This window comes from Phocoena sinus, chromosome X, assembly GCF_008692025.1.
Source record: "Phocoena sinus isolate mPhoSin1 chromosome X, mPhoSin1.pri, whole genome shotgun sequence".
In the NCBI taxonomy this organism is placed as follows: domain Eukaryota; kingdom Metazoa; phylum Chordata; class Mammalia; order Artiodactyla; family Phocoenidae; genus Phocoena; species Phocoena sinus.
Window position 1 is genome coordinate 26,853,993 of NC_045784.1, and position 23,076 is coordinate 26,877,068.

Below are 23,076 nucleotides of genomic sequence, written 5' to 3' on the forward strand. Positions count from 1 at the left end.
GACGTGCAGGCTCAGCGGCCACGGCTCACGGGCCCAGCCGCTCCGCGGCACGTGGGATCTTCCCGGACCGGGGCACGAACCCGCGTCCCCTGCATCGGCAGGCGGACTCTCAACCACTGCGCCACCAGGGAAGCCCTCATAATTTCTTTTGAAGCTTAGTACCAACAAGAAAATCAAACACGGCAAAATAAAGCAGTAGTTTAATATTCACTGTTTGGTATTTTCCATTTAGAAAATTTCATCTCCCCCAGTAAACAGAATTACATTTGAGTGGCAGTGTTTGTGGCTGTAGCGAAGTAATCATTACACATAAAAAATACAATTGCAATTTGCCACTGTTTTAATCTTTATAAAGAATATATTTTTAAATGATCTGGTACAGGGTAGGGAAGATAGATATAAACATATCTTAAAGGCTGTTTGAGCCTGTCTTTATACCCAAATAGAGCAGCCTTCCACAGTCCATTTCCCTCCAGAAGAAACAACTTGGAGGAATTTACTTGAGTGACAAACATATTCTTAACTCCTTCCCCTGAAACCTTTGGCTTTTAGTTTTGCCATGGTGTACATTCTTATTTGGTTTGTCTTTTTTCTTTTCTATATTCCCTTAAATGAATCTCTTTTTTGATCATTTTTATTTTTGCTTTGTTGCTATCCAGCCCTTGCTTTGAAGTCGTTATAGCTCCTCCCCACATTCCTTCACATGTAATGTTATGAGATTTCCTCTTAATCCATACCTGACCTCCAGCCAACCTTTTCTTATCTAGCTCTTGACAACCCCTTCCTGTACGTCGTCAGAACAAGTGAATAATTGTTGCTTAGGATTGGAGTAGTTGAGAAAGGAACAGAAGCCTCCTCTCTATGGATTCACGTTACTATACTGAGAAATATGGAGACTCGGAGTGCTAATTTCAGGAGTGCTGACTTCAGTTGACACCAATTGTAAAAGGCTGTTAATGACTATATCCCTGGCTTTTGAGGTCTCCAGGTTCTTCTCTCTAGAGACTTGAATACTAATTTGGTCCACACTTGTCATGATGAGTTCAGATGCCAGAATCTGGGTAGGAGAACTGTCATGAAGCACAGTGTCCATAATGTACTGCTTGTATAACTCCACCACCTTCTGCTCCAGGTATTCGTTCAGCACTGCATTCGAAATAGGCTTCTGCATTTGCAGGCTGCTTTTCTCTTTGATGCTGGTTATTCTCCAGTAGGATGAATACCGCTGGATAGGTTTGGGTGGGAAGTCGCTGGGCTGAGTGGAAATGGAATCCTCCATGGACAAAGGAATCTCCGACGATTTCAGCAAAGGGCCGTGTTCAAAACTGCTCTCAGAGGGAAAGTCTGTTGTCACTGAATTCATGGCCATCACTTGGCCCCCTGCAATATGTAAGTCATTGTAATTCTTGCAGATACTCTTGCAGGAAGGTGGAACCAAATAGGTCTCTCTGCTGGGGTCTCTGTATAGTTCACCTGCGGCCAAGTTTGGGCTTTCAAACACGGGATTGGGGTTTGTCTGCAACACTGTGATTCTCGGATTTCTACTGCGTTGGCTGTCTCTTGAATGCACTGAAGAAATAAACTTGCCTGAGGATTTGCATCTCACGTAGAGACTCCGGACTTGTGTTTCATCCACGGAGGAATAGGAAAGAGTAGCAGCAGCTGTGGCTTCTGTCTTCTCTTCCTTTTCCTCAGCCACCTGCTCGTTATAAGATGTACAACTCCGCTGGATGTCGCTCCGGTAAGCAAGTCCACTGAGATACCCTTCTGACAGCATTCTGGAAAGAGACTTAGTAACAGTGGGGGAAAAGAAGACTGGAGTTTTATAAATTGGCAGTTGTTCTATCCAAAAAAGTAAAGGACAAGAAATAAGTTCACTTCATTCATTCCCCAAGCTAGTACTCATTCTGTGCCTGCTGTGCACCAGGGCCATAGCATGTGTTGGAGGTATAAAGATGAAATGGGCACACTTCCACCCTTCCAGAAGTTTCTCATTAACAACCTGGGGCGAAGGAGGAGAAATGACAGGGTATGTTTCAGAGAAGGTGACATTTCAGCTAAACTGAAGGCTAAGAGTTCCATCCCTAGGCACAGAGTTATAAGAGAATGTGGTGACATGGCCTCGTTGGCATATATAAGACACTGAGCATAAGCAGAAAGGACTGGGGAAATAGGTTGGAATTGGATCCTGAAGGGCCTTGGGAGTCGGGCAAGGGCAATTTGCCTTCTGCCCCGAAGGAAATGGAGAGTGATTGAGAAGCTGCAAACTGGGGAAGCAGCATAACTAGTGGTTTATGAAAAAATGAGGAAATTTGTGGCAGATTCTACTGAAAATAAAAGCTATATCTTACTTATCGTCATACTTTATCCCTGGGAGCTAGCACAGTTGTCTGCATTTAGGAGGGAATCAAAAGATACTTAACTTGAATTAAATAATTAACAGCAGCGGCATGGCATGAAATTAATTCACCATCAACCCGTCATGAAGGACCATGAAGCCTCGTCTACCTTTGCTGCCCAGGATGGCTTTCTTGCTCTATCCCTCCCAGTTTTTACGATACGTCCTGGAAATGTCCCTGTGTCCAACTGACGTTTTTACCTCTACCCTAGTCACCAAGGAGCTTTCCTGACTGTGAGCTTTTCCTCCACCTGTGCCACCCCTCCACCTTCAGCAGCTGTCACTGGATTCTGGGGTGGCTAGAATAGGCTAGAAGCCAGCAGCTGCATTTTCTAAAAAAGGAACGTGCTGGTACTCCTGGCAATGGAGCAGCAGACAAAAGCAAAGAGAACTGGTCCTCTTTGGCCCCGAGGGCTGGGCTTCGAAAACAGACCGGTGGACTTGAGCCTGAAATTGACAAGTGAAATTAGAAGAGGATTATTTTAATCCTAGGGATCCTCTTTTTAAAAGAATTTTAGCCTCTCTTTTATAGTCATGTAGTTATTTCCCAAGTGAACTTTTTCATTGTATAAAGTTAATATTATTAATGCAGTATAATTAGTATAATTGTTTCTATTGTATAAGGGTAATATTTTCAGTATTTATTTCGGGGGAACTATTCCAAGATATATTGAGCAAGTTTATCAATTATTTAAATGTTTACTCCATTCCAGGCACTGTCACGTACTATGAAGATACAAAGTTAAAGGTCTTCAACAAATCCGTGAAGTAATTTTCGTATGCTGGACACACTTACAAGGGTAAGAAAATGTTCTTTCCTGAAAAAGCTTTTTCAATGCGGTTCTGCTCTCAACAAACGGAACATCCAGGCGAAAAGGCAGATCTTCTATGCGTGAGAAAATAGTTAACAGAGCAAGAAAGTTTATCATAAAGGCTTTACTAGTGACACCGTTACTTCACGACCCTCCCTCTCTGCCCCACCCCGGCTGCCAGTAGGGCCCTCCACCTTCAAGACCTCAGAATGTCATTTTGGAAAACCAGAGCAAAAACACACCTCTCAGCTTTTGAGTTGCTAAATAGGCTTCAGAACCTCTTGGCAGAAAGCATAGTTGTAGCGAAATGGCTTTTGAGATACCATAACCGAGGTTTTAAACTTCGGAATCCAGAACCCTAAATGACTTAGGGCATAATATTGACATATCAACAGTAGACTCAATGGATGGAATCCCCACGGAGGGAGAGAATACCGCTCCAGATAGATCTGGGGAGCCCAGAGTAGAAGAGGCCTGTGCCCTACCTCCCACATAGAACCTGAGGAAGCACGAAGTCTCTCTTCTCTCCTGCCCAGCATGGAATGCCTGGGCGGACAGGCCTGAGCCTGCCCCGTGAAGTCTGCTCACGTACCAGCATGCTGCCCAGAGCCTGCAAACCTGGAGAAGACCTCAACTGCAGATGGGAAGATTGCAGACATGATGTCTATAGACTGTTAGCCAGGGGCCAGGAGAGTGACAAGTCACCGTGAATGCCAATGGGACTACATGATGACAGCCAGAAATGCCGACCCCACACACCACACACACATCCCCGGCTGACCCTACGGCTTTATGGAAGCAAGCTGGAACTTAGAGGCAAACCCAAGCTGGAGGGACCCCTGAAGTGGCTGAGGAGAGTGTGATTAACAGTGATTACTCAGAATGTGAGCTCAAAAGCAAGATCACATTGAGGTAGAGAAAAGCAAAGATTTCTAGGAAAAATAACAGATTAGGCATATATCTGTATTTTTTCTTCCCCCAAACTTCACTAAAACAACATTAAATGATTTTTTTAAATATAATACACAAGAAAAAGGAGAACAAGAGAAGAGACTAGAGCAATTACATTTTAGAAGCTGGAAAGCAGTAGGCTGGGGTGAATGACTTCAAGAAGCAAATGAAAAATCTCAAAGCAGTGCAGTCCAGCAGAACTTTCTGGGATGCTAGAATGACCTATATATGTGCTGTCGAAAATATTAATAGCCACATGTGGCTATTAAGCACTTGAAATGTGGCTAATGAAACAATGTCATTAATTAACGAATTAACTTTATTTAATTTAAATTATTAAAAAATACCACACAGCTAAGATACTGGACAGCACAGACTTAGGAGACAGCGAAGGTGATAATGCAGAATCACTCTTGAGAATCACCCTTGTCCCCATTCAGTCGTTATCCCAAATCGCCTACTGTTTATCATATTTCTTTTCATATTAAACAATCAGCCATAGTGGATTCTTCTCTCACTTTATGTGGCTGATGTTTATGGCCCCTCCAGGTAATCTCCACTCCTTCACCACAGTAAAGGAAGCCGGTCCAGGATTTTGTTTTGAGTATTGAATGAGCCCTTTGCCCCGTTTGCCGTGGACTGAGAGCTTTGTTGGTACCTTAATTCTGGTAGAACAAGAGACCTACCATTCTGATGTGTGGAGCCCAAGGCAGACCAGTACAGTGGTAGGTCCCATGATGGAAAAGCAGAAAATATGTCCTAATATCTAGGGATAGATACCCCCCTGCCTAAAGGAAAAGATTCCTACGAACGAGGAGTGGGCGATAAGGTCAGGGAGGTAAGTTGAGACATGCAAGGCTGTGGACATTCAGTTTACCCTGAAGGCAGTACAAAGCTCTGGAAGGTAACCAAACTTATTCAAGGCATGGTGTGATCTGTCAGTAAAGGGCAAGAGGAATTTCAGCAGGATTGGAGTCAAGGACCCGAGTTAGGAGGCTGCTGGATTCATGCCCACCTGAGGTGATTGGGAAAGGAACCAGGAGGAAAGTAGCAGAAAAGGAAGAGAAGGGATGAACTTGAGAGACCATAACCGAAATGGGGAGGCCAGAAGGAGCCGGGAAGAGAGCTGATGGGCTTAGTTTAGCTCCTCTTGAGTCTGACATGAGTGCAGGTGTCTAAGTGTGCATTGGAGATTCAGGCAGGGAGCTCGTTACAGTCAACAGTGAAATCATCTCCCAAGTGTGGGCTGTAGGATTTTCTGTTTGGGGGCTTGAGAAGCTTGTGAGCGTAATAATTTCTGTGGGGAACCTGCCTTGAACAGTACAAGGAGGAATGAGCCACAAGAGCTGCAGTGTCGATAGCTCTGTAGAGACTACAAAGGCTTCAAATGTGAACAGGTCACATTTAAAAAATCTACATGCAAAGGTAGAATTTAGTTGTTATTCAGACTCATTAAGGCAAAAAAAAATTCTTGAACTGGTAGTCAAGGACTAGAATTCTAGTTCTGACCTTGCCACTAGCTGTGGTTTTAGTCTAGTTAATGGCAGGTCTGTAACAGGGCTAGCATTTAGTACTAGCTACAACCCAGACACTAAGTGCTTTTCGTGTACTGAATCAGTGGATCCCCACAAAAACTCAAAGATGTAGGTACTATTATTATGCTCATTTTATATATGTCAAAATTAAGTAATCTGTCCAAAGCCAGCAGGCATTCAAATGCTGTCAGTCAGAAAACGGAGCCCACTGGAATTCCCTGGTAGTCCAGTGGTTAGGACTCCACGCCCCCATTGCAGGGGGCCCGGGTTCGATCCCTGGTCGGGGATCCCTGCAGGCCATGCACGTGGCCAAAAGAAAAAAAACAGAAGGAAATAAAAGAAAACAGCCCATGCTCGCATGTCATTTAACCTCTCAGAGACTCAACTTCTTATCTGTAAATGGAGAACGTGGGATTAAATTAAAGAGTCCCCTCAAACTTTAATATTGCATGGGGTTTTGACTATGTTAAGAGAAGAGAACAAGTGAGGTGAGCATTACTCAGAATCAAAATCAGTTTCTAAAAGCTAGCAGCAGAGGGCAGCAGAGAGCGTGCTAAAGCAGCTTTTGAAAGATTTTTCTCAAGCAATGGAGAGAGTAATAATGTGTGAAACACACACATTATACATATGTTAACTCATTTGATCTTTATGAAAACCATTTAATGTACCACTAGAATAAAAATAGTACCAGAGGGCTTCCCTAGTGGCGCAGTGGTTAAGAAGCCACCTGCCAGTGCAGGGGACACGGGTTCGAGCCCTGGTCCGTGAAGATCCCACATGCGGCGGAGCAAGTAAGCCCATGCGCCACAACTACCGAGCCTGCTCTCTACGGCCCGTGAGCCACGACTACAGAAGCCCATGCGCCTAGAGCCCGTGCTCCGCAACAAGAGAAGCCACCGCAATGAGAAGCCCGCGCACCGCAACGAAGAGTAGCCCCCGCTCGCCGCAACCTAGAGAAAGCCCATGCGCAGCAACAAAGACCCAACCAGCCAAAAACAAATAAAATAATTTTAAAAACTAGTACTACATATCATGACATCTTAAAATTTTAAAATAGAGAAAGTTATTTGGGTTTGTTTTGATTAATTGTTGGCATTTTTCTTAATAAATTTCATTGATTATAAAATTCTTAGAAGGCCTCACTCTTCAAAGGTATTATAAAAGATATACTTTAAACAAATGTTAACATGTTTGACTTAATTTTATCTGAGACAATAAAACTTAAGCCAGTGGATTACTTCAATTGTTCAAAGGTATTTTATTGCTTGAATTTTTATTTCTCATCATAGAGAAGATAGAGATATATCTGGAATTCTCCATGACTGATTAACTGTGAAGGAAAAGACTCTCAAGGACATTTGCAGATGAGATGTTCTAGGCAGATTTAGCCTCCGTTAATCATTATCAGACAGGGGAATACCAAAATTAACCTGATGTGTAAATTCACAACTTAGAAATATGTGCTGAAGTCCAGCACGTTGTTAAATCATTTACTTGGATTTCATAAAACTGATGTTATAACTCTGTACATAGAAATACTTTTTCTTTCTAAATAAATATTTTTAATAAAATACCACAGCAAATAAACCACTGAAGTAGAACTCCCATAGGATATTTTTAATTTTTGTAGTCCTTTATCATTTTCATGGGACTTTTTGAAGAAATGGCTTAACAAGACAAGTCCTTAAAACAGCACAAAAGTATGAAGTGCAAATATTTTAAAGAGTAACATCACTTAACAGTACTCAACAGTGGAAGCCATACCTTTAGACTTAGAAAAAAATGCTCTTGGCCATAAGGTTAAGTTTGGACTCTATTTTCTAACTTTGAGAGGCTATTATTCCCAAATGTTGTTTGTCTTTCTGATAAAAGGGTAATAAGGCAGAAGAGCTTGTTCTGTTTTGGATTCTTCCCCCCATCTCTCTTTTCAAATGAGTGAAGAAATAAGCGGCTCTCATTTAAAAAAAAAAAAAAAAAAAAGGGAAGAAAGGTAAAACAATCTGTGGCTGCCCCAAACCGGGGCCTCGGATACAAGATCTGAGCCTTTGGGGTCACATCACTGGCCTGTAGAGGCTCAGAACCCTGCCAAGGTCAGGTGTGCATCTCTGGGGAGGAGGAGGTGAGAGGCGCGAGGAGCCGCCACGCCATCGAGAGTCTCTGCTGATTGTCCATGTGAGGGCCGCTCAGTTGATGGAACTGACCAAGAGCAACAAGATCCCCAAAACTGTCCATTGCAGGACCCTACAAATAAGTGAAAAGGCTAGAGGACACCTCCAGGAAGTACTTGACTAACCAGTCCCTTCTGAGTCATAATCCCAAGGGGCAAGGATGATCCAACAGCTTTCCAGAGGTGCTTGAAAAAAAGCTTTGGTTCCGTTCAGCTGGTCATTCCTGGCAGAGCCCCTCTAAGTGTGTAGACTTCATGGCCAGCTGACAGTCACCACTGGAGTTGTGTTGTGTCAGTAGTCTGGGAGAAAACCAGTAGTTGACGAGGCTGGAGACTACCAATATAGACATACTTTTAATTTACACTGAAACAACACAAGCATGGATTCAAAGAGAAAAACTAAAGAGGGAAAAAATTTATAAGAGGGGATGTTTGGAAAAACCTAACTTAGGGATCAGCAAACTTTCTCTATAAATGGCCAAATATTTAATATTTTAGGTTTCTATCACAACTACTGAACTCTGCCATCATAGCAGGAAAGCAGCCACAGACAATATGTAAACAAATGGGTGTGGCTGTGTTCCAATAAAACTTTATTTACAAAAAAACTTTATTTACAAAAACAGGCAAAGGGCCGGTTTGACCTATAGGCTATGGCTTGCCTATCCTTGACCTAAGTCAAAAAGCAGATGCAGTAATTGAGATAGGGCACAATAATAAAAACAATTGTGTTGGGTGCTTTCCAGACATTACCCCTAATCTTCCAACAACAGTGCATAGTTAGATATTATCATAATCCGGGTTTTCCAAATGAGAAAACTGAGATTAAGATAGGACAAATGACCTTCCCAAGGTCACAAAGCAAATAAGTAGTGGAGGGAAGAGTCAAGTCAATTTACTAACCCCAAAGTGTGTGATCTGTTCTTAAACATATCACACCTACTGCCTAGTTGAGAGCAGTTAATATCACACAATCACGACAAGCAATTAGTCCTTCCAGGAAAAGGGTACCCGCCCTGACTCCATTTTAATAACAACCCTTGCCCAATAAAGGAAGGAAGGTGCAGTGAAGTACAGAAAGAAAAGCTCCAAGAAGACAGCCAGTGCCCACCCCACAGGGCTACACACATGTCCCAACTGTGTATCAATGTTCATATGTCTTTGAGATATACAAATAATTTATCCTCTGCTCTTTTAATCTGACCGTATGAACAGTTTCCTTAACCATTCCCACAGCTATAGCCTGGCGTCATCTTGCCCTTCATTTTTCAACCGCAGAGTGATTTAGTATTACAGATGCCCTGTTTAAATATCAGCAGCTCCCCATTACCTCCAGGATAAAGTCCACACACGTTAGGCCCTCATGATACCTGGTTTTTTTTTTTTTTTTTTTGGTCCAAATTATTTTATTTATTTATTTAAGTTTACATCTTTTTTGGAGTGTAATTGCTTTACAATGGTGTGTATGTTTCTGCTTTATAACAAAGTGAATCAGTTATGCGTATACATATGTTCCCATATCTCTTCCCTCTTGTGTCTCCCTCCCTCTTGTCTGCCTTCTTCATCTTACCTCTGCCTGTTCCCACAAGACCCAGGATGCCAGCCATGCTGAACTCCTCCCTGTTCTCCCAAATCCCATGCCCATCCCAGGCATTTGTCCCTTTCTTCTATCCTGAGAGCCCTGGTTCCTTATCCATCCCCCATTCCACCACAACCCTTCAAGTCTCATATCTCAACCTTTCAGAGCCCCTGGCCATCCATTCAGAATCCTGGTCCCTAAATTAGAAATGCTAAATTCTTCTCTCCCCTACCCCAATATATTTATCAGGATTGCATAGAACCTTAGCAAATTCCAGTTGCTACCGTAAACAGTGAAGTAAATCATTGGGACAGTCCTTTGAATGAAGGTGTAACTGGCAATAGCGAAAGAAAAGCAGAAGAATGAGGATTGGCAGGAAGGGCGGTGGGGGGGCCGGTGTGCGTTGGGGGGTGATAAGGTGGCAAAACAGATCCTATCTCTGGAAAGACAGTTCTCAGGCATGCAAACCAAGACTTCTGCGAAGCTGGTTGAGACAGTGCAGAGAAGGCCTCTACCGTGGCACAAAAAATGGAGACAGTGGGATGGGGCTGCCTCAGAGCATCATGGGATGTAACCTCACATAAATAAGGACAGGAAAACGTTATCTGCTGTTTCATAGACAATCTATAGCCTAGCTAGTTGGGGTGCAGCTTGGTTCCCACCTGTCAGCATGCCTGCTCATATAGATCTGCCTTTTAACAGAAAATAGTACATCTACAGACACATCTCACGTTAGCAAATAATTTCTCATAGTAGACATTGAGGTTTTTCTTGCTTTTTTACTGTGTGCAATCACTGCATATGCCTGCAGGAATGTTTCCTCAGGCCAGATTTGGAGAAGCCAAATTACTAGATCACATCTATTGCAAATTGCCTTTCAAGTAGCTTGGGCCAATTTATTTTCTCACCACCAATGTCTGAGATTAACTGTTTCCACTGATATTCTTCAACACGCTATTTGTTTTTCATTTTCCAATCAGATGAGCACATTTATTTTTGCCTCAAATTTGAGGGTGAAGAAAACTGTCTTGTTAAGATTATATGTAGGTGAATTTGAGGCAAAAATTTGCCTCAAATTTGAGGGTGAAGATTATATGTAGGTGATATACCAGAAATGTTATTTTTAATACCGCCCCATCCTCAAAATACTCCGTTTCATCTCTTCATCTCTTTATTTCCCCTATAATCTAAATTCTAGATCCTTTAATTCCAATCTATGATTTTTAAAGATCTTCTTGATTTGGGGGACTTGCAAATAAACCACTGAAGGGTTATCATTGAAAAACTTGAATATTACTTTGCTCATAATCTAGTTATGATACTGTAACCAAATCCATATTACATTGGGTTTTTCTTTTCTTTTGGCGAACAATACAAGAACTTTACCCAAAACAAAGGGTTTCTTTAGGAAGGATCTCGCTATATGAAAAAGCATCTGCATTTTCCTGACCCTTACCTTTGAAAGTCCGTGTTCTTTAGAAATGAAAATAACCATTCACTTAATCATATACCTTGGATTATATCCCTATTATTTCATATTTTGTGGTATTTGTTGATAGATGCTCTAAAGTATCACTTACTTTGTATTTCAGTTCCTGTTACAAAACATGTAATTTGGGATTATCGATTCTTCTGTCAAATATGAAGTGATTCTTACTTAATGAGTTAACTCCTGAAAGTCTAATTTGATGACTAATATAATATAATCGTAAGTTAAAAGGCCTCCGTTTTCCATATTAACATCAACAAGTAAATAATTTTCTGTTCAATTCTACTTAGATCCTTATGACTAAAGGTAGCAGCTACTTTCAAGGGCTTTATCTGGATATGAATTTCCTTATTTCAGAAAATGTAAATTTTGGTGCAGACATATTAGTAAATTATTTTTATCATAGTTTGGATTTTTCTTCATATTCTGTCTTTATGTCTTACAAACAGAAAAATTAAAGCTTATGATCACTTTTTTGAAATACTTTTAAAGTATTTTGACATAAAATGAGAGGACTAAAAAACTAAGAAAAATGATCATGATAGAGTTGATTAATGTTAAATTTCCTTGGTGGTATAATTCTTAATCATTGTTAATTATGTTGTTAATTATGGCTATCACCATTAACATTTACTTAACTGTGGGCATATCAGACAAATGCAATGCAAGATACTTGATTGGATCCTAAATTTAAAAAATAAAAACTCTCTAAAGGACATATAGATAATTGGAGAAATTTGAATATGGGTCATATATTAGATGATAGTATTGTATTAATGTTAAATTTCCTTAGCATTATAATCACGTAGAAGACTGCTCTTTTTCTTCGGAGATACAGGGTCAAGAATTTGAAGGTGATGTATCCTAAAGTCAACAATATGCTTTCAAACAGTTCAGGGTAAAAAAAAGAAAACACCTGTGTGTATGTGTGTTTACATACACATACAGAGAGAGAGAGACATAGCAAGAGAAAAGAAATAAATGTGGCAAAATGCTACAACTGATTAATCTACATAGTAAAAACGTGTGTGCATTGTACGGATACTCTTCTTTCCATTTTTATATAGGTTTGAAACTTTGCAAAACAAAAATTGGAGGGAAAGTAACTATAGTTAGCTAATGAAGGCAAATTTACATTCTATCATGTTTATGAAGAGTTCAGAGGGACAATATCTTATATATCTAAGATAATCATTAGGTCTGTGTTTGGAAATGTTTCAGTAACTTGAAATAACTGTTGAAAACATCACTTTGCTCTGAGATAATAAAATTAGTGCATGTTTGTATATCCCCCCAAATTACCATTATAATATGAAGGTTTTACACAAATTTCAAATACTCTGCACTCCTCCAAGAAGCTTCTCAAATTCAGAAACACGATCTTCTTACACTGACCTATGCAAGAAATGGTCTACAAATATCAATATGAATATTCTGGCCAAACCAGGTTTATATTTAAGTACAAATAGATGTGCACACACAAAGAAAAGAATGGTTGAGCAGGTCTAAAAATAATTCAAACAAAAGCCCACCTGTGCGTGTACTGTCTTTAGTACCAACAGGGAGACTTTCCCCAAATCACCCAGATGGCAATTAGAAAAGCATCATCACTGTAGATCACATTTACTTTGAGTATGTCCTGCCACAGTGAAAAACACTTATCACAAGCTCGCCCAATGAATAATTGAGAGTTAAATCCCATTGGAATATATTGTGATTGTATTCATCTCTAAAACTACATCACTGTGACCAAATTTGAGTGGTGCTGTCCCTGCAAAATTCTGCCTAGGTTTTTAGGCCTTCTTTAAAAAACGCAGATGCTAAACCTGTGTAGCAGTTAGTGAACGGGGACTGAATAAATTACACAACAAATATTTGATCAGACCAGTCAAAATTTTTCGGTAAAAAGAAAAATTGTTAGAAATGTCCAAAGTGTGAACATGAGGTAAGAGAAGGGGAGTGTTGGACTGCATTTCTCTTTATTGTCTAACTCCATTGAATGCTTGTTTACATGCCCACTCACCTCTGATCTGGTAAATGAGAAAAGCATTTTAGATGGTCATGAGATTGGATCTGAGTTCTGATGATAAAGGACGAAGAAAGGGTAGGAAGAGAAATGACAGAAAAAGTTCACAGCCATAGGGTCTCTTGCCTCCTTTGCTTACCTTCACTAACCAGTCTGTGCCTTTGGTCCTGCAGAAACACCACGATTGACCATATAGAGATGAACAGGCCAGCCAGTGCTTTTGCCAGAAATGTTCGCAAGCCTTTGGTGAGTCTACTTCACTGATAAGACCAAGAAACTAAGCTGCTCGTTGCGCTTGCCATTCTTTTTATAACTGATCCTATGGAAAAAGTTGTTTTTGCTCAAGTCTGACTTGTGCTCAAGAAGTGTGGGAAGTCCCAAGAAAGGGGGAGGCAATAACTGACAAACCCACATCGAGCCGCAGAATGGTGTTTCTTCCCCTTTTTCGAAAAATGAAACCTATCTATGAAAGTGCCTCTGGTTAAAATAGTTTATTGCTATACATTATGTAAGAACCCTGTCGACATAAATTTATTCCTCTAACAAGAAATTCTCTAGAACCCCTCTCCCCAAAGAGAGCCAAGTCAGAGATGATTTAGCAAGTTCCCTGTTTCATCATTAACCTATAATGTTTAAGAAGTATTATTTCTCAGTTGTACTCATAATTTTTAAAAATGCTAATGAAAACAGTTTTCTCTCTCAAATTAACCAAGGTAAAAACAATTCAGTAGTACTCTGAGTGGGCAAGGTTGTGGGGAAGCAGGCACTCTGATACACTATTGGTGAGATTATGAACATTTTCAAAAGGTAATTTTCCAGTGTCTGTTAAAGTTTTTTTTCCCCAAAGTTTAAATATTCATACCCTTTGACCCAGCAGTACCATTTCTAAAATTTATCCATGGGATATATACTTGCACCTGTACACGAAGACATGTGAAAAGATATTTGTTGCAGCATTAAGAAACACCTAGGAAAAAAATATAAATAGGCTATCAGCGAAATACCTGAGAGTATATCCCTACTGTAGAAAATTAGGTAGTTGTTAGAGTGCGGTGGCTTTATATCTAATAATAGGAAAAGATCTCCAAGATACATTGTTTAGGAAGAACATGGAAGACCGAATATGCTCCAATTTGTATTTTTAAATGATTATATATATTTTTTGCTAGTGCATAGAATATTTCTGTAGGGATATACAAGGATCTAGAAACAAGCAATTGCCTTTTGAGAATGAGTCTTAGTTTTCACGCCATATCCTTTTGAAATTTCTACTGTGTATATGTATGACTTTTCCATTTTGAAAGATAGTATTTTTAAGTCATATTTAATTTTATTTGATCTTACAGTCCAAATGAATTATAATCTATATCTTTACTGGAGTTCAGAGAAGTCTGTCTACAGATGGGTCAGTTATTTTTGCCCAAAAGCAGAAAAATGTTTAGAGTTCTTAAAATAATTTAGCTAGTTTACCCTGATGGCTTCAATTAGAGCAACAAAGAATAATCCTGCCCTAAATAATATCTGCTCCTGTTGCCTGTTTCTACCTAACTCTAATCAAAGCTAAGCTCCAGACTCTGAATATGTAAACATTTCCACTTGATGGGTTTCTTTTGTTTACCTTTGATCTATGACTTACCTTGAAAAGTTATACCTTTAAAAGTGTACTGACTTTTTATTTCGGTTAGCGTCTTTTTTAATTTTCTGCATTATTTCATGGAACATTACTTAGATCCAGTTGTTAGCGTCTTTTTTAATTTTCTGCATTATTTCATGGAACATTACTTAGATCCAGTTGAAAAGGCAGGTTCCCACATATAAGCCATAACACAGTTTCTCAATTAGTCCCAAATCTGACTTGACCTGCTAACACTAGAAGGACCAGACTTACGGCCCTGGGGGCAGGTTCATTTGCAGTGTAATCCTATAAAATCAGGCCCAGGGCTGTCTCCAGGCTTTTGTAGCCTATCAAGAACTTAGCTGTGAGCAAGAGGTTATAGCAACTTCAGGGCTAGATATTGTTTCATTTCATTCTAGTGTAGGTTCAACCACAACCAGATATACTGTGGATATCCTAGAGTCGGTTTTACCTACTTCTGGAAGCACTTTCTGATGGGATCCGTATGAGCTCACCTGCAGTGCCATGCCATAACCACTATGGGGTGATTCCGTCTGCTCTAGGTTGAGTTAAGTCACATTTATTGTTTTATTCAAATGCAGTATGCAGAATTTTTATTATAGTCACCCTTGATTTTGTCTCTTAAGTTACTCATTTTATGCAAATCATCCTTTTCAGCAAATATTTTCTGTAATCAAAAAGTTGGCACTATGTCAAGTTTGCTCTTTTGGTAAGACTTGAGCTTCTGAAATTGGCTTTAAACTGCTTTCTCTTTGGTGACTATAATAAAGCAGAATTACATCCTTTGTAGCTGAAATCTTAAAATACAATTTTCTGTCAATCTGCTGGATGGCGTATGCCTCTAAATGGCTATTATTCCTATTATTCAATTACCTCTCCGGGTGTCAAAACCTCCTCCAGGCTATTTCCATTATGTTGTCATCTATACTTAGCTCCCCGCAAGTCCACCCTGTACTCACTTCCAAGTGCTCTTCCCAGCACTCTCAAATTCCTCAACAGTTTGTCTTTCTGTCACGTCCTACTTGCCAATTGTCAGTTCCAGATAAAACCCATTATTGCCTTTCCCATAACTAGAGAAATGTATGTCTGTATATGTTAAATATATATGTGTGTGTATATATGCACATACACACAACTGATCAGTTCCCAAATTTATTCCATCAAACCTCAACTCTTTCAGCATAAATTCTTTGTCTTCCTGAAGTGTGCTCTCCAGCCACTTACAATACAGTTTTCTCTCTCAATATCAAATGACCCAACTGAATCTACTTTCTCAAAGTTCCCAAGGCCCCTTAGTCATCAAGTCTAATGACCTTTATCTCAGGCTATAACCTCTTTGACATTTCCGTAGTATTTGACACGGTTCAATAATCTTTTTTAATAGTTTGTTTTTAAAAAATTCATCCGCATGGTAATAATTGTAAGTGGTACAAAAAAGTGTACAGTGAAACTTAAACCTCTCTCATCATCTGATCTCTAGCTCTCGGGACCCTCCCCAGAGGCAATTATGATTTTCAGTTTCATCAGTTCAACGATTACATGTGTCCTTTTTTGTATACAAGTGACAGGATACTATGTATGCTGTTTTGTCACTTGTGTTTTTTGTATACATTTTTCAATGTCAGTACATGCAGATTGACCTCATCCTTTTAATTAATTAATTTATTTGTTTGTTTATTTATTTTTGGCTGCGTTGGGTCTTTGTTACTGCACGCGGGCTTTCTCTAGTTGCGGCAAGCCGGGGCTACTCTTCGTTGCTGTGCGCGGGCTTCTCACTGCGGTTGCTTCTCTTGTTGCCGAGCATGGGCTCTAGGCACGTGGGCTTCAGTAGTTGTGGCACGCAGGCTCAGTAGTTGTGGCTGGCGGGCTGTAGGGCGTAGGCTCAGTGGTTGTGGCACATGGGCTTGGTTGCTCCACGGCATGTGGGGTCTTCCCGGACCAGGGATCGAACCCGTGTCCCCTGCATTAGCAGGCAGATTCTTATCCATTGTGCCACCAGGGAAGTCCTGACCTCATCCTTTTTAATAACTACATAGAGTTCCAGTGCATGGCTGTTCCAATAATAATGTATTTACTCAGCTCTTTATTGATGCCACCCCTCTTTTACGAAGGTCTCCCTACTATCGCGCAGTGGATGTGGTGTCACTGCACACTGCTAATTATTCTACCTCCTCACTTTCTCCTTTCGAGGTTCTTTGGTTTCCTGTCAACCATCTATTTCCTAGAACCGAAATTCTTGCTTTTTTATTCCCCCCAGTGTCTTATCTTGGTAAACTCATCACTTGCCACACCTTCTCTTATCTTCTTCGGATGACCTGGGAATCTGTATTTCCAATTCCAAAGTCTTTCTCCCATGACCTCCAGATTTTCATTTGTGGATCTGTGACTACTTCACATAAATAAGGCCAAACCCTTAATCTTTTGACCCCCAAAATTCATATTCTTACTTATCTTTATAGCATTACCCAAGCTCAGTACCTCGAAGTCCTTTCTAATTCCACCTTATTCCTGATCTCTACAATTAGTCAACAGTGCCTGCCAAGTCGATTCAGTAGGCCAGAGCAGTTTATAACTGAATTTGATCTGCGCTTCTAGGAGAAGTGAACAAAACAAAAGCCCTGGTGCCCTTATGATTACTACATAATGGTATAAAAGTAAACTCTTTTCATAATAATGTATAACTTATAACATCTCTAAAAATGTGATTCTGTTTTTCCGTGTTCATTTTTCACTGTTATCTTGGGCATTTTCACAATCAGTTTCCTGCAGACATCATTTTTCACTGTTATCTTGGGCTTTTTACAATCAGTTTCCTGCAGACACAATTACAGTATTATATATAAAGTTTCAGTCCATTGCTGCTGCAGACGATTAATTTTAATTGATATTCTATAAAAATTAACATGAACATGTTAGAGTTTAGGAACATGTTACATATTCCATAGGGTAAAATTAATAGGACATTTAAAAGTTTCTGGTTATATGCTTCAGTGGGTCTAATTTATACCAAAGAAATCTATAAGGTAAGCTCCAGGGCAGTACTGCTTATCTTGAGGACGGGATGACAGATTATAATTGCTTTATTTAGTACAGCATTCTGAATTCCTGTGAAGCTGTAATGGCTTGTTACGCACTAGAGATTTTGTTATTTAGAATATAATTGATTGTAATGGATGCTGTTTGCTCTTGAATAACTCCCATTTTCCACCTCAGAGAGATTTTCATTTCGGCATCAAATAATATGATTACTGCATTTGTTAAGTTTCTGAAGCATTTTGAAATTCTTTCGATTGAAAAATGGTTCAGAATGGAAATATGCTATAAATTAAAGGGGCAAATTGAATTTAATGCCATATGTTTCCTTTTTAAGGCCAAGTATTTAGCATAGCTCATCCTTGCTGGCTCTTACCCTGTAGTTGGCATTAATTGGAGGTAGCAAGGCAGGTACCTGAATGCTTAAGAAATTAGCAATCCCATTAACTCTTTTGGTTTGTGTTTTCTAATTGTCACTATTACTTGACATTCTCTGCCTTAAAGATCTAGCAAAAATCTCTAACACCAAAACTGAAATCTCTATCATTAACTCTAAAATAAATTTTCCTTGGAAACACTTTTGACAGAGAGTTCTGCTACAAGTTTTTACTTCTTTTTGCCCATCTTTACACACTTCTGCCTCTCTTTCCTAGCTTGTATATTTTTCTCTGTTAACTTCTTCCCTCTTCCCCCAGTCTGATGTCTAGGTCTTGGAACACACAGGCACTTCCTCCTCAAGTCAAGCTAATGCTTCACTTCCTCTACCATAAATTGGTCTTAAAGAGAAACAATGTTCTGTTCCTTAGTTGAGCAAGTGAGAATTTCCATTTTACTCATGTTGTTTGTTTACCTATTCTTTGAAGATCACACAAATGAGTATTTACATGAAGTCTTCTTCAGTCCCTTAATAATTTATTTCTGTTAGGACCAGGAGGCCAAAGACTCAACCAATTTTGTGGAGAATCTCAATTTTCATGCATTAGTTTTTATCCTAAACCGAACTCTATCTGATTATTTTTTTTGGTCTGCTTTTCAGATTTCTAAAAGGAAAAGGTGAATCTTAGTATTCCTTCTTATTCATGCCTCCCTAAAGGACTGAATTAGATGAAAAGGATATATTAAACCAGTCGGTTAAAATTGGATTTTTTTGATAAGGTATGGATTCCATTTTTCTTAGCATCCTTATGTCTGCATTTTTAGCTAATCTGAAGTCTAATACAAAGAATGAGCAATAACACTTCAAATCCAAGGGATTCTGGGCTCCCCAAATGCATCTTTCTCCGCCAGCCTGACTGATTTGGGACAGTGGCTCTGGAAGGCAAAAGTCCCAAGCTCTACAACCAGACTTCTAATGAAAATTTTAGTTTCTATCACCAAGCAGTTATTAGAAGTTCATAGAAGTCCTTCGTGAGAGCTGACTGAACAGCGCTTAGATCCTGGCCCAAAGGTAACAGGGCCTAGAAAAATTAAACTTGCATAATCTTTGTGAGCTCTGATTCCACCAAATTGTGTAATTGGTAGATTTCTGAAGGAAGAGTGACTGTACAGTCTGAAGCCAAGTAGAAGTTAGTAGCACCTCAGAGAAAGTTTCAGACTTTTAAAAATTGACATTCTCTTTGGAGTGTTTCTTCTCAGTTTTTTTTATTTTCCCCTTGATTCTATTTTTATTGTGCCATTATACTGACTCATGTTTATAAAGGCAGCCAGGGACACATGAGGCCTATGGAGGAGAAACTAGAACTTCAGCCCAAATAACATTATTTCACAAAGCAACAGGGAAGTGAAAATAGTGCCGTTGAGCCCTTAAGTCTCCAGATTTGCTCCCTTAGTGGAAAGGCTTCTGGGGTAGAAATTTTCCATTTCTGTCTCCTACTGGCCACGTCAAACCCTCCTTTGGTTCCCGTCCCCATAGAGTAATATTCAAGCAATGTGTATATTGGATTATAGATTCAAGCGTTAGCTTTGTTTAAGCAACTTCTATTTACAGGCACCATTTACAGCAACAAATGGTATTCTTTGTAACTCTTCCCCTTGCCCTTTAATTCCTAGGGATGAAAAGAAAGATGTTGGAGGCTAACGAAAAAAAAATCTTTCCAGATAAGTTTTAAACCTACAAGTCCGTCTACATTCACATGTAGTAGAAATCAATTAATTGGTTTTAAAGTTTAGAGAAGAGAGAAATCCTTTCTGTCAACTTCCTTTGAGGAAGTACTGTGATGGTGTATGGTGATGCAGGTTTTCTTTGGGGGGCTCATTATCAGGAATTCCCATCAAGTGATGAGGTTAGGTGAGACTCTAATCCAGTGGGTTTAAGTGCTTAATTGCCCAGACATCATGTCAAATCAATGTTATCGACCTCTTGGCTTTACTTTAAGGTCTTTTAAGGCAGTGCTTCTCAAACTTTGGCATATATGGGAATCACCTGGGAATCTTGTTAAGAATCCAATTTCAGTAGGTCTTGGTTGGGGTCTGACATTCTATATTTCTAACAACCTCCCAGCGGATGCCAATGCTGCTCAGATGCACGGGACTGCACTTTGAGCGGCCAGGTTTTAAACTTCCTGTGTTCTACGTCTCAACGTGAGGCTTTTCTTTTAATAGGAAAAGTTTTTATTTGCAGCAGGCCTACTATGTGTGCCGTACTGACTAGGTTTCATTTAGGTCATTTAATCTTCAAAATACCCCTACAGATTAAGTATAATTATTATTTTTTAAATATTTATTTACTTATTTGGTTGTGTCGGGTCTTAGTTGCAGCATGCGGGATCTTAGTTCCCCGACCAGGGGTCGAACCCGGGCCCCCTACATTGGGAGCATGGAGCCTTAACCACTGCACCACCAGGGGAGTCCCTAATTATTTTTTTTTTTTTTTTTTTTTTTTTTTTTGCGGTACGCGGGCCTCTCATTGTTGTGGCCTCTCCCGTTGCGGAGCACAGGCTCCGGACGTGCAGGCTCAGCGGCCATGGCTCACGGGCCCAGCCGCTCCGCGGCATGTGGGATCTTCCTGGACCGGGGCACGAACCCGTGTCCCCTGCATCGGCAGGCGGACTCTCAACCACTGCGCCACCAGGGAAGCCCCCTAATTATTTTTTAAAATAAGGAAAGTTTGGCTTTCAGAGAAGTTAATTCTTTTACCCAAGGTCACACAGCTAGTATGTGCCCGGGATTTGGACCCAGGTTTTTCTGACTCCAAAGCCAGAGCACAGTTCTTTATGTATTATACACTAGGTCCTGTGAAGAACACTTTGAGAGATGGGGAAGAGTTTCTACCCTTTAGAAGTCAACATTACAATGGCAGAAATTGGACATATACATACGAAGATTAATGAGAGCTTTTAAGTGTTGTGCAGGTATCAGAGAAATTAGACTGTTGAGTTAAATAGTAGTAAAATTGGAAAGGAACAAATTAAACAACATATTTCTGTAAAAGTACTTTGGATTAACTCTCATTAATCTCTGTTGTGTTAAACTACAGAAATATTTCCAATAGAATTTTAAAACTAGCACTGGCATGCTTAATGGATATAAAGCATATTACAAGAGTTTAGAAAAGGAAGCTCTTGGTCATGGAGAGGTGGAGGAATTGAAGATACTGTCAAAGAAAAGAGATAGATCTTGGATACAGAATGAAGGCAAGGAGCACAGTTCATTTAGGGGAAGGGTATGAACAAAGGTGGACGAACAGTGGTTTATCACGGAGATCAAATGGACCTATTGGACTAGAGCAGAGAATTCCTAGTTTAGAGACTGTATCAGTTACAACTGCCGCATAACAAACCATACTGAAACTCTGTAGTTTAAAACAACAACCATTTATTTAGTTCACAGTTCCGTAGGAGGTTTCTACTGGTCTGGGCCAGGCAGGACTGATGTCCTCTGGGATTACTCATGTGTCTGTGGTCAGTTGGAGAATCAGATGGGGGCCGACTCTCCCCAGGTGGCCTTGCTAACGTGTCCAGGGGTCGGCTAGGGCAGTGAAGGCAAATGGATCCTTGTCACTCATCATCAGCAGGTAGACAAGTGACAAGAACACCAAAACGGCAGGCCCCATTGAACCAGTGTTTCTGAAGACTGCTTGTGTAACATTTGCTAACATCCCATTGATCAGAGCAAATCACATGACCAACCCATATTCAAAAGATTCTACCTCTTGATAGAAGAAGAGAATTGTGGGCTTTCCAATACTGCCACTTATAGATAACAGTGAAGAGGAAGTTGGAACTATTCTGAGAGTTGAGGTTGAAGAGGAGAGAGGGGTCTCCAAGGTCACTGCACGGTCTCCACTTACATGATTATGTAATTCAATATCTTCTAAAATTTCTCATTTAAAAGATGTCTAAGGACTTCCCTGGTGGTGCAGTGGTTAAGAATCCACCTGCCAACACGGGACACGGGTTCGAGCCCTGGTCTGGGAGGATCCCACATGCTGCAGAGCAACTAAGCCTGTGCGCCACAACTACTGAGCCTGTGCTCTAGAGCCCTCAAGGCACAACTACTGAAGCCCACGCGCCGCAACTAGAGAGAGCCCGCACGCAGCAACGAAGACCTGATGCAGCCATAAATAAATAAATAAAGATGTCTATAAGCTAGCTGTTCGTGGTTTAAAAATATAATAGTAGAGAGCTATAAAGGGAAAAGTTTCTTCCTGTAACCCCCTCATTTCCACTCCCCAGACGAACATAATGTTTTCACCTTGATGGTTATCTTTTCTGGACGAACTAAGTTTTTCTTAAAGGTTTTTACAAATTTTCAGTGTGAGCCTTGTTGAAAACAAGGTACATTGAAGAAATGTTCTGTATAAAATTATTAATATTTTTGCACCTTTTTAACATTGAGCTCGAGACAAATGATCACTACTATTCCCGAGCATTTATTATGAGCCAGGCATTTAGCATTTAGCACATAAAAATAAGGCTCGATCTCCGCCCTCACTCACTCGTAGTTGAGGGATTTCTACATTTCTTTGACCAGGAAAAAGAATGACTGTGATGCTGCGGACAGTAAATTACTATTGAATGCTGGCAGTGTTTTTCTTCCTGTTTTACCCAAAGACAAAAAGTAGGAATTTGAGGGTGTATTCTCTCAGGCAAGTTTCACTTCTCCACTGTGATTCCCATAAACTACTTTCTGATCAGCACTCCAGAGTAATCCATTTGACCCCTTCTTGGATCGATTTGCCTTCTTACAATTCAGGAGGAAGTGAAATTGTTGTATTTACAAAGCTTTTATCCTAGGTCCAAGACAATCAAATCAAGAAAAACTGGTTCTTGCCAGTCCTCTGACTTAGGTCCCTCCAAACAAGTGGGCTGAGGAGTCAGCTGCCTATGTAAAATTCTCTCTCCCAACCCAAATGTACAAAGTACTTCCTACAAAACTGAAACTTGAGTGGCCTGGGAGAAAGGGCCCTCCATATAAGAGTAATACCTTGTCAAATAATTAACTATATTGTC

General features: G+C 40.1%; 1 protein-coding gene across 2 annotated transcripts; it reads right to left on the reverse strand.

The window, feature by feature from the left end:
- Positions 1 to 204: 204 nt before the first annotated feature.
- Positions 205 to 13,362, reverse strand: CXHXorf21 (chromosome X CXorf21 homolog). 2 transcript variants are annotated; one of them, XM_032620682.1, is made up of 2 exons: positions 13,097 to 13,362; positions 205 to 1,789 (listed from the first exon to the last, which is right to left on the reverse strand). In XM_032620682.1, the coding sequence occupies exon 2, from the start codon at positions 1,775 to 1,777 to the stop codon at positions 860 to 862; it is 918 nt and encodes a 305-aa protein (XP_032476573.1). In that variant the 5' UTR covers positions 1,778 to 1,789; positions 13,097 to 13,362; the 3' UTR covers positions 205 to 859. The 2 variants fall into 2 exon arrangements, with proteins under 2 accessions (XP_032476573.1, XP_032476574.1); XM_032620683.1 differs by having other exon boundaries at positions 601 to 1,778.
- Between the last annotated feature and the right edge of the window lie 9,714 nt (positions 13,363 to 23,076).